Source organism: Tachyglossus aculeatus, chromosome 4 (genome assembly GCF_015852505.1).
Source record: "Tachyglossus aculeatus isolate mTacAcu1 chromosome 4, mTacAcu1.pri, whole genome shotgun sequence".
NCBI lineage: Eukaryota > Metazoa > Chordata > Mammalia > Monotremata > Tachyglossidae > Tachyglossus > Tachyglossus aculeatus.
The window spans coordinates 118,355,705-118,368,207 of NC_052069.1; the positions used below are offsets into that span (position 1 = coordinate 118,355,705).

Here is a 12,503-nt window from a genome sequence, read left to right on the forward strand (position 1 = left end):
CCTCAAAAGAGCAAGGAATTTTTAACACAATGTCCCAATGTTTTCGACAAAGCCACCCTTCTTCCTTCCACAAAAGGAGCTTTCCTGATTGCATAATGGTTGCTTAAGTCTGTGTTGTGCTACAGGAGGGGAAACGAAAAGCAGAAGATCAAAATTTCAAACTTGCCAAATGGTGACATTGTTGAAAAAATCAAAAAAGAGCAATCAAAGCAATAGGGTTTGGGGGTGGGACCTTCACAGAGAAAATAATATGGAAGTGTACAGTTCATTTACTAATAATTTTTACTTTCCCCTGGTTCCCTTTCTGTGTTATGAAACGTTGTGGGCAGAGAATATGTCTGTTTATTGTTTTTTACTCTCCCAAGTGCTTAGTACAGTGCCCTGCAGACAGTAATCACTCAGTGAATACAACTGACTAACTGACTGAAACTGTTTGCAATCTGAGACCCGACCCTCAACAAACATCAAATTATACATTGTCCCAATTAGGGGATGGAGATAGCGTGGATAATTGAAGTAATGATAATAATTGTGGCATTTATTAAGCACATACTATGTGCCAAGTACTGGGACAGATACAAGATAATCTATTTGGACACAGTCCTTGTCCTGCACAGGATTCACAGTGTTGATGGGAGGGGGAGTAGGTATCCACTCTCCATTTTACAGATGAGGGAACCGAGATTCAGAGAGGTGAAGTCAGTCAATTGTATTTATTGAGGGTTTACTATCATCATCATCATCAATCGTATTTATTGAGCGCTTACTATGTGCAGAGCACTGTACTAAGCGCTTGGGAAGTACAAATTGGCAACATCTAGAGACAGTCCTTACCCAACAGTGGGCTCACAGTCTAAAAGGGGGAGACAGAGAACAAAACCAAACATACTAACAAAATAAAATAAATAGAATAGATATGTACAAATAAAATAAATAAATAGAGTAAAAAATATGTACAAACATATATACATATATACAGGTGCTGTGGGGAAGGGAAGGAGGTAAGATGCGGGGGATGGAGAGGGGGGCGAGGGGGAGAGGAAGGAAGGGGCTCAGTACTATGTGCAGAGCACCATACTAAGCGCTGGGGAGCGAACAGTATAACGGACATGCCCTGCCCACAATGAGTTCACAGTCTAGAGCTCTGCTCAAGGTCCTAAGTTAAGTGACTTTTCCAATGTCACACAGCAGGCCAGTGGCAGAGGTGAGACTAGAACCCGTATCTCTTGACTCCTTTCCACTAGACCTCACTGTCATCCGGTCCCCCAATCCTTCCATCTAGTTTTTTTTCAAGAGCTGTTAAAACATAGTAAAGATTTCAGTTCCGTTGGTACCTCTCACTTCCACCCTGCGACAAGGGTGCTGATAAGCGAACAGCCTGAGCGAGAAGGGAAAGAGGGAGATGACCTGTAGTTACTTCTCACAATGCGTAATTAGTGCCTAAATAGTTAAAAATGCATTATTCAAGTTGAAATCGTGCTTTCCATGCCTGGCCAGAGGCAAACTGGCAGACATGATGGAGTTCAGACAGAATACCTTCTGGGACAGTAGTTTGTGCCAAGACATGTGGCAGTCCCCCAAACTAGAAGCCATGTGGCCTAGATAGTTTGTACAAGGAGAGCACATCAAGTCCAGTCACCTTTTATCCTGGATCTATATTAAATGTACAGTATCTTCATTTCTGGTGGACTCCAATGCTCCTAGTAGTCTTAACCCCATCACCCAATTCATCATCATCATCATCAGTCGTATTTATTGAGCGCTTACTGTGTGCAGAGCACTGTACTAAGCGCTTGGGAAGTACAAGTTGGCAACATCTAGAGACAGTCCCTACCCAACAGTGGGCTCACAGTCTAAAAGGGGGAGACAGAGAACAAAACCAAACATACTAACAAAATAAAATAAATAGAATAGATATGTACAAGTAAAATAAATAATTAGAAGCTGCATGGCCTAGTGGCTAGAGCATGGGCTGGGAGTCTGAAGGTCATGGGTTCTAATCCCAGCTCTGCCGTTTGTCTGCTGTGTGACCTTGGGGCAATCACTTCACTTCTCTGGGCCTCAGTTCCCTCATCTGTAAAATGGGGATTGAGACTGCAAGCCCTAAGTGGGACAGGGACTGTGTCCAACTCAATTTGCTTGTTATCCACCCCAGTGCTTAAAACAGTGCCTGGCACTCAAAAAATACCATTATCATTATTGTTGTTGTTAATAATAGTGGTATTTGTTGAGCATTTACTCTGTGCAGAGCATTGTACTAAGCACCTGGGAGAGTACAACAGAGTTAGTAGACACTCCATCTGCGTCATTTTCTTCTCATATGGACCCCAGCCATTTTCCTCTCCCCTTCAAAGGTAATCCTCGTAATCAAAAATAGCCATCTGTCAAGTGCATTTTATTTTTTTTAAGTGAGGGGGGGTATTTATTAAGCACTTCCTCTGTGCCAGGCACCGTACAAAGTGCTTGGATTGATCAAGGCTAATCAGGTTGGACACAATCCCTGTCCCACATGGCGTTCGCCATCTTAATCCCCATTTTACAGATGAGGTAGCTGAGGCACAAAGAAGTTCATTTACTTGCCCAAGGTTCAGCAGTCAAGTGGAGGAGCTGGGATTAGAAACCAAGTCCTTCCGACTCCCAGGCAAGTGCTGTATCCATTAGACCCTGTTGCTTCTCTATAGTTGGAAGAATCGTAATGGTATCAGTGAATCTGGAGCCCCATGCCACCCAAGGGCACATAGCCCAGGCCCTTCTCCCTGCACCCATAACAGGTGATGTAGGATTATTATTATTACTTAAACTCTAGGAATATCTTCCAGCCCCCTCCCCCCATCCTCTTTTACCTTTTCAACCATCTTTTCCTCTTCACCGCCCACCATTTGAGCCCAGAAATTTAAACTACCTCCTCCCTACCCCCTTCCCAGCCCCCTTAATAATCGACCCATTTCTTTCCTCCTCTTCCTCCCTCCCATCTACCAGTCTTAGCCATAGAGGCAGTCGGCTATCTACAGTAATGGGAATTACTACTTTCTCCACTCACACACTCAGCCCAACAGAACTTCTAAAAGGACATTTTTTCTGTGCTGTCTTTATATATTTATGCATAGGTAATTTTACTTAAAACTGGTAGACCTGAAGTGTGTGTATGTACGTGTGTTCCTTTTTGAAAAACCTTTATTCATGTTGACAGCGCATCCCTAGGCGTGTTTAGAAAACGTTTACAAGAGGTATTTTAAAGGGGGGTTAAAACACAGGAATATTTGTTTAGCCTCTTGACATGGCTAATTTTCTATCTTAATGTTGACTCTCTGCTTTAGTAAGAGGTGAGCATTCTATTTGGTTCAGTTTAGGAAAAATAAACCATGTTGTCCTTTATAGACGCTAAGGCTTATGACCCATTTATAAACTACAAGGTACTTGCACAATTGTTCAGCCGGGTCAGAGGACCTGAGTTTTAATCCTGGTTCTGCTGCTTGTCTGCTGTGTGACATTGGGCAAGTCACTTAACTTCTCGGTGCCTCTGTAAAATGGGGATTAAGATGGTGAGACCCATGTGGGACATGGATTGGGTCCACTCTAACTGGCTTGTATCTACCCCAACTCTCACAGTGCCTGGAACATAGTAACAGTAAGTGCTTAACAAATACCATTTTTTTATTTTTAAAAAGGCAGAAATCAAAGCCTTTATCTTATCACTGACACCAGTCACATCTCTTTGCCACAACTCGGCCAGAAGCAGTATGACGTAGAGGAAAGAGCACAGACCTGGGAATCAGAGGATCTAGGTTCTAATCCTAGCTCTGCTAAATGCTTGCTGTGTGTCCTTGGGCAGTCACCTTACTTCTCTTTGCCTCAGTTGGGTCAGGGACTGTGTCCAACCTAATTCACTTGTGTCTACACCAATGCTTAAAAACAGTGTTTAACACATAGTAAGTGCTAAACAAATACCTTAAAAAAAAAAACCCTTCTCCGGGCCGTGATCTCATCTCTGTGTCCCAACTCTCTGGGTCATGCCAGTGCTGGCAGCAGGAGCAAGGGAAGAGAGTCTTCATGGATTTTTTTTTTAAAAAACTACCTTTAACACATCCAATGAACCGCTTCTATCTTGGATCTTTTGTTGTTGGGTCTCAGTATTCTAAAAAATCTGGCTTCCATTCAAGACTCAGTTCGGCGTTCTCGCTCCCCGATTCTAAAACTGAGAGCCTTTTATTTCAAGTCTGTGGATTTTTATGAGCACAATTGGTCTGTTAATGGGACGTTTTTGTGGTTTCAGTGCGTTTATATCATTGACCTTTGCTGCGAAAAGTGTTCAACCGTCTTTAATAGAGGGAGACTATGAAAGGGGTTGTTGTGAAGGCTTTATTCTATAAAAGAAGTGACCACAGGCAAAGCTTTATATTTGCTGAGTGATTTAATTCTTACACATGCAGGACTTGGCCACGGGCCAGGGGTAACATGTTGAGAAAAGGCTACCAGTGTAGTTTAAAACCAAATTTTCCTTCTCCCCTCACCACTCTCCTGCCCCAAGAGCGTCCTTTCCTGTTATTTCAGATCTCCCCAAGGAAAAAACCAAGGGAGGGGGCAGTGCCCAGCCTGCACAGCTGGATTATAAAGAGTGACAGAAACCACATGTCTGCTGTGTGACATTGGGCAAGTCACTTAACTTCTCTTCATTTGTAAAATGGAGTTGAGTGTGACCCCCATCTGGGACAGGGACTGTTTCCAACCTGAATAACTTGTATCTACACCAGCGCTTAGAATAGTGTTTGGCACATAGTAAACTCTTAATAATTACTGTTATTACTACTGTTGTGGATTTTTTTTCAAGGCAGCAGCTGGAGAGAGAGAGAGTTTTGCCCATCACACAGGGCAGGGCCCTGGGAGGTCCCAGGGAGTTGGTTAAGATGGAAAACACAGACTAAGAGTTTGGGGATTGGGAATGGGGATGGGGCCATGGAGCCTTTTGAAGTAGATGCGGGGGAGGAGGAGGAAGGAGAGGGAACAGAAGAGTACTTGTACTTCCCAAGCGCTTAGTACAGTGCTCTGCACACAGTAAGCGCTCAATAAATACGATTGATGATGATGATGATGAAGAGTCTTGAGCCTGCCACAGGCTCAGCAGTCTTTAGCGACAGCCCTGAAAGTGAAATCGAAGTCTGATCAGTTCCCGCGGCCCAAACCCAGGTTTGCTCCACAGTAGTAATGGAATTTACTCTTGCCACTCTGGATCTTACTTCTAAGTCACCCATCAAGATAGGTAGGCAATAAAATATTTTGTATAAGATTTGGCGTCTTAATTCGTCATAGGTTCAGTTTTGGGGAGCAAGACTCTTTTGTGCTGCTTGCCTCAGTTTATCTCCTTTCATTCAATCATATTTATTGAGCACGTACTGTATAATAATAATAATAACAACGGCTTTTGTTAAGTGCTTACTATGTGCCAAGCACTGTTCTAAGCACTGGATGCAAAGCACTGTACTAAGAGCTCGGGAGAGTAAAGTACTGCAACAAAAGGACACATTCCCTGCACTCACAGTCCTGTGCATAGGCTGCTCAAATTCCTGTTCCAGAGGAGCAGTGCATGTTGGCATCATCATCTGTAAAGGTTTTCCTGCAGCTGGCAGGTTAGGGCCAGTGCATTCTGCTCAACACGGAATAGTTAATCTCCCCTGATTGTAGCTGAGATTTCCCTCTAGTTCTGGACAGTACTCAATAAATACGATTGATTGATTGATTGACAGTAGCCCTTCTCTGGAGTCTAAAATGACTAGTTCCCCCAGACCATTAAATAAACTTGAAGTTCAGATTTCATTTGTTTAGTCCTTTGGGCCAGAGACCTGGTTCCAGGGGTTTTCCCTAGGTTTTGCCCCCAAAATGTAAAAAGATGTACATTTCTGTATTTTGGAATGAGCTTTAACCAACGTACCACGATCAGAACAGATTTTAATTACACGCCAATTGGATGTCAAGAGATTGGCATGTTCCTCCTGGGTTTGCCTTCATCCGGTTTCCAAAGTTTTCCGAGGGAGGACCGGAGCAGAGCCCGGCCGCAGCTTCTCACGAAGGCAGGAGTTCCTGCTTCTGGTGGGGAGGCCTCAAGATACCCGGGCGCTGAACAAGAGGCAGGGGTGGGGTTGCTGACTCCGGGTGTGACGGGAACCTAAGGAAATGCCCGACTCGGGGGGTTTGGATCCTGCTCTTGAAAGAACAACTCAGTGAGGAAGCAGATTACTTGGGAGCAGAGCGTCGAGAGAAACAGCAATACGTATCTGGAGACGAGAATCTAGTCCCACTCTGGAATGCCGGCCTTCCTCCCTGATCGCCCTTCTTCTTTCCCCTTCAAGTCATTTTCCAGAGAGGTAGCTGTGGAGACAAAATTCCTGTGGACACAGGAACCTGATTTCCCCCAAGCAGTGAATTGAATCTAGAGGCCTTGTGAGGGTGGGGCAACAAGTGACTCCAAGCTCGTTATGGGAACATGTCTGTTAATTCAGTCATATTTATTGAGTGCTTCCTATGTGTAAAGCAGTATACTATGCACTTGTGAAAGTACAATACAGCGACAAACAGACACATTCCCTGCCTACAGTGAAGTGTGGTATCATACTCTCCCAAGCGCCGAGTACAGTGCTCTGCACAGAATAAGTGCTCAATAAATACCATTTATTGATTGATCAAAGAGGATAAGGATTCTTACCCTTGTGACTTCCCCTCGACTCCCTATCCCTGCATCAGGATGTTTAGAGGGATGTCACTTAAAGCCGGGCGCTGGCCCTGCTTTGTGAGGCATCAAATTTAAGAATGTGTAACAATTCCTTCCCTTTCCATCCTGGGTTTCTTGTGGGTCTGCCCACTCTGCTTCCATTCCTAGTGGCAGAGGGGAAGGGCAGGGAGCATAAACCATGTAAAATGTGAGTCTACCCTAGCTGTAGTCTGCCTGGAATGGCCTCACTGTGCTAAGTGGATCAGTTAGCAGTCCACACGCAGAGAGGCAGACGTTGGATGGCAGACTGTTGTAGAGTACTCTCCCAAGCGCTCAGTACAGCTCTCTGTACTAATAATAATAATAAGTGCTCAATAATGCCACTGATTGATTATCCAGAGCCCTGGTCCTAGCTCTCAGCACTCAGATCTGGGAAATCATCCTGTGGTTCCTTTGTCGTCAGCAGAAGTGACAGAGAGGAAAGTTGCTTTGGTTCCACTCCGCAGAAGCCCATACCCGAGTTTAGGAGCTCCCAAATGCAGAGTAAGCCTCCTAATTGTACCATGGGAGAAGGTGTACAGGAAGTAGTAAAGGTTTAATATTGCTGTAGGAGGAAGCAGGACGCAATATTAGTGGGATTTTTATTAATCCAACCAGTCTCTCTGGTTGGTGAAGCCTGATTTCTGCCAGAGATGATCATTTGGAAAAGGTTGGGTTATGGGCCTTTGCCTTTTAGGTGATTCTGAAAGGTTTTAGGCACTCTAGCCTGGAGATTGCATGACAAGTTTTCAAGATCTTCACAACCTTCCCTAATCTCTTGCCCCTATTTCCAAAGCATAGCAGAAAGTTCACGGATCCCTTTTAATGTAGTTAATTCAAAGAATGGGAGAGTCTCCCACACTAGGCTGTACTAAGAAGTTGCCCCTGTCCTCCCAAAGCTTCCATTCTGAAAAGGGAGAACAAACAATATCTATGCCCAGACAAACTGACGAGGCTGGAATCTCTCTGCATGATAAGCTCCTTAAAAAAAATGGAATTAAGTGCTTACTATGTGTCAAACACTGTTCTAAACACTGGGGTTGATGCAAGTTAACTAGGTTGGACACGGTCCCTGTCTTGCAAGACAGAGTCCAAGCAGGAGGGAGAGAGAACAGGAGAACTGAGGCACAGAGAAGTGAAGTGACTTGTCCAAGGTCACACAGCAAGCACTCAGCAGAGCCTGGATTAGAACCCAGGTTCTCTGACTTTTAAACCCGCTCTCTTTCTACTAAGCCGCACTGCTTCTCTTGTGGGCAGGGATCATGTCGCCAAACTCTATTGTATTGTCCTCTCCCAAGGCTTAGTTCAGTGCTCTGCATACTATAGTGTTCCATAAGTACCATGGTTGATTAATTGGTGTTCCACAAAAAGGGTTTGCCTTCGTTCCTCCTGTCCTCATGGAACAAAGGTTGGTGCTTCCACCCTGGATTCTTCAAGGGTGAGGTAGGTAAGTCATATGTCATAGCAGGTCAGTTGGGAGACCTGCAAGAATGCAAGGAGATGCTCCCGTAAATGTCAGTCAGTCAGTCGAATTTATTGAGCGCTTACTGTGTGCAGAGCACTGTACCAAGTGCTTGGGAGAGTACAATATAACAATAAACAGACACATTCCCTGCCCATAGCGAGTTTACAGTCCAGAGGGGGAGGTGTTCGACAGTGATTCCTGTTGCTCTCCTTGAAACTCAGGGGGTCCAATTGGTCACAAAGGATTGGGGTCTGTCTCAGGCCACTTAAATGTGACTTTTTCTGGCCCCGGACCAGACCTGAAGCTCCCTCCCAAACACTCCCGGAAGATGCGATTTCTTAGCCAAGATTGCCTGCGGGGTGTTTCTGGACTAAGTATTTTGAGAGCATTTATTTATCTTTCAATTCTTTGTTTTTCTTTGCAGCTCTGGGAAATGTCAGTGTAAAGTGGGCGTGCAAGGTGTCAAGTGTAACCAGTGTCAAGATGGGTATTACGGACTCCATCCGAGTGGCTGCGTGCCCTGCCAGTGCAGTAATCGCTCTGCCAGTTGTGATGCCATCACAGGTAAAATACTGCTCAAATCCAGGGCTTTAGCAGGTGTCTCACCTCCGTCTCATTTCTGTGTTTTCCATTCACCCATTCATTTCATTCAAGACCCTCCAAGACCTTCGCAACCTTCGCTAATTCATTCATTCATTCAATCGTATTTATTGAGCGCTTACTGTGTGCGGAGCACTGTACTAAGCGCTTGGGAAGTACAAGTTGGCAACATATAGAGACGGTCCCTACCCAACAACGAGCTCACGGTCTAGAGGGGGAGACAGACATTAATACAAATAGATAGGACAATCAATTACAGATATATACAGATAGATACATATGTGCTGTGGGGAGTCATTCATTCAGTCGTATTTATTGAGCGCTTACTGTGTGCAGAGCACTGTACTAAGCGCTTGGGAAGTATAAGTTGGCAACATATAGAGACGGTCCCTACCCAACAACGAGCTTATGGTCTAGAGGGGAAGACAGACATTAATACAAATAGATAAGGTGATCAGGTTGTTCCCACAGGGGCCTCACAGTCTGAATCCCCATTTTACAGATGAGGTAAGTGAGGCCCAGAGAAGTGAAGTGACTTGCCCAAAGTCACCCAGCTGACAATTGGCAGGGCTGGGATTTGAGCCCATGACATCTGACTCCAAAGCCCAGGCTCTTTCCCCTGAGCCACGCCATTCACCCTCTTACTTTGACGGTGAGCTCCGTGTGGGACAGAGACAGTGTCCAACCTGATGATCTTGTGTCCACCCAAGCGCTTAGTACGGTGCTTGGCCCAGAGTAAACATTTAACAGACATCACAATTATAATCTCTTGCCCCTATTTCCAAAGCAAAACAGAAAGTTCAAGGATCCCTTTTAATGTAGTTAATTCAAAGAATGGAAGAGTCTCCCACACTAGACTGTACTAAGAAGTTTAGCTGCCCTCCTGAAGCTTCCATTCTGAAAAGGGAGAACAAGCAATATCTGTGCTGAGACCTCTCAGTCCTGTCATTGTTACGCTGACATCATCCCAGGCATCTGTTTGGGAATACCCAGCCTTGAATAATAATAATAATAATTGTGGTATTTGTTAAGCATGTACTACATTCCAGATACTGTACTAAATGCTGGGGTGGATACAAGCAGATTAGGTTGGACACAGTCCCCATCCCACATGGGGCTCATAGTCTTAATCCCCATTTTACACGTGAGGGAACAGAGGCACAGAGAAGTGAAGTGTCATATCCAAGGTCCCACAGCAGACAGATGGCAGAGGCAGGATTAGAACCCAGGTCCCAGGCCCGTGATTTATCCACTATGGCATGCTGCTTCTCTAGAGACATGGGGGACTTCCATGGAGGGGGCAAGGCCCGATCTGGTCACCCAGAACACCCACAACCTCGACAGTCAAGTGGATTTCTGGAAGCAGGTGATCAGAAGCCGGGTTTCTCTGGGAGTTACAGTGCTACCTCCTTCTCCTGCTGGTCCTCTAGACTGTAAGCTCGTTGTGGACAGGAAATGTGTCTTTTTATTGTTATATTGTACTCTTCCAAGCACTCAGTAGAGTGCTCTGCACACAGTAAGTGCTCCGTCCCCTCTCCCCTCCCTAACTCCCATCTTCAACCACTAACCTTCCACTGGTTCCTTCCCCTCTGCCTTCAAACATGTCCATGTCGCTCCCATCCTAAAAAAACCCTCTCTTGACCCCACCTCACCTTCTAGTTATCACCCCATATCCCTCCTACCATTCCTTTCCAAAATCCTTGAACAAATCGTCTACACGCGCTGCCTCGAATTCCTCTCTCCTCGACCCCCTCCAATCTGGCTTCCGTCCCCTACATTCCACGGAAACTGCCCTCTCAAAGGTCACCAGTGACCTCCTGCTTGCCAAATCCAACGGCTCCTACTCTGTCCTAATCCTCCTCGACCTCTCAGCTGCCTTCGACACTGTGGACCACCCCCTTCTCCTCAACATGCTATCCAACCTTGGCTTCACAGACTCTGTCCTCTCCTGGTTCTCCTCTTATCTCTCCAGCCGCTCATTTTCAGTCTGTTTTGCAGGCTTCTTCTCCCCTTCCCATCCCCTTACTGTAGGGGTTCCTCAAGGGTCAGTTCTTGGTCCCCTTCTGTTCTCTATCTACATTCACTCCCTTGGTGAACTCATTCGCTCCCATGGCTTCAACTGTCATCCCTACGCTGATGACACCCAAATCTACATCTCTGCCCCTGCTCTCTCTCCCTCCCTCCAGGCTCGCATCTCCTCTGGCCTTCAGGACATCTCTATCTGGATGTCTGCCCGCCACCTAAAACTCAACATGTCCAAGACTGAACTCCTTGTCGTCCCTCCCAAACCCTGCCCTCTCCCTGACTTTCCCATCAGTGTTGGCGGCACTACCATCCTTGTCGTCTCACAAGCCCGCAAGCTTGGTGTCATCCTTGACTCCTCTCTCTCGTTCACCCCTCACATCCAAACCGTCACCAAATCCTGCTGGTCTCACCTCCGCAACATCTCCAAGATCCTCCCTTTCCTCTCCATCCAAACCGCTACCCTGCTCGTTCAAGCTCTCATCCTATCCCGACTGGATTACTGCATCAGCCTCCTCTCTGCTCTTCCATCCTTCTGTCTCTCCCCACTTCAATCCATACTTCACGCTGCTGCCTGGATCATCTTTGTGCAGAAACGCTCTGGGCATGTTACTCCCCTCCTCAAAAGTCTCCAGTGGCTACCAATCAACCTGTGCATCAGGCAGAAACTCCTCACCCTGGGCTTCAAGTCTGTCCATCACCTCGCCCGCTCCTACTTCACCTCGATTCTCTCCTTCTCCAGCCCAGTCCGCACCCTCCGCTCCTCCGCCGCTAATCTCCTCACCGTACCTCGTTCTCGCCTGTCCCGCCGTCGACCCCCGGCCTACGTCATCCCCCGGGCCTGGAATGCCCTCCCTCTGCCCATCCGCCAAGCTAGCTGTCTTCCTCCCTTCAAGGCCCTACTGAGAGCTCACCTCCTCCAGGAGCCCTTCCCAGACTGAGCCCCTTCCTTCCTCTCCCCATCCCCCCACCTTACCTCCTTCCCCTCCCCACAGCACCTGTATATATGTATATATGTTTGCACGTATTTATTACTCTATTTATTTTATTTGTACATATTTATTCATTTTATCTTGTTAATATGTTTTGTTTTGTTGTCTGTCTCCCCTTTCTAGACTGTGAGCCCGCTGTTGGGTAGGGACCATCTCTACATGTTGCCAACTTGTACTTCCCAAGCACTTAGTACAGTCTCTGCACACAGCAAGCGCTCAATAAATACGATTGAATGAATGAATGAAATGAAAAAATATGATGGAATTAATTGAATGAATGAATGAATGAATAAATAAATACCACTGATTGATTGATCAGGTGAACCCCTGGAGCTCACAGTCTTAGTAGGAGGGAGAGCGGGTATTGAATCCTCATGTTACAGATGAGGGAACTGAGGCACAGAGAGGTGAAGTGACTTGCACAGGGGCACACAGAAGGTACATGGGACTGGAACCCAGGACCTCTGATTCCCAGTCCCATGCTCTTTCCACTAGGCCACTCTTTAAGAATGGTCTGATGACTGACAGCCCGAGCAAGGGAAATAACGGCAACAAACCCAAGAGAAAATTGGTACTTCCTTCGGTAGCCAAGGCGGAACAGGCCTGTGTATCCAGGTTGGTGTAGGTTACTGATGGCTCAAGAGTCTTCTTGAGAGGAGTGAACTTTCTCCATTTTCTCCAG

General features: G+C 46.1%; 1 protein-coding gene across 1 annotated transcript in view; it reads left to right on the forward strand.

Moving 5' to 3' along the window:
• The window catches only part of MEGF9 (multiple EGF like domains 9), a 137,040-nt gene that overhangs the window by 100,901 nt on the left and 23,636 nt on the right, over positions 1 to 12,503 (forward strand). The window contains exon 5 of the mRNA XM_038745688.1: positions 8,632 to 8,771. Coding sequence (XP_038601616.1) covers positions 8,632 to 8,771 — 140 coding nt within the window. The remainder of the gene's footprint in view (positions 1 to 8,631; positions 8,772 to 12,503) is intronic.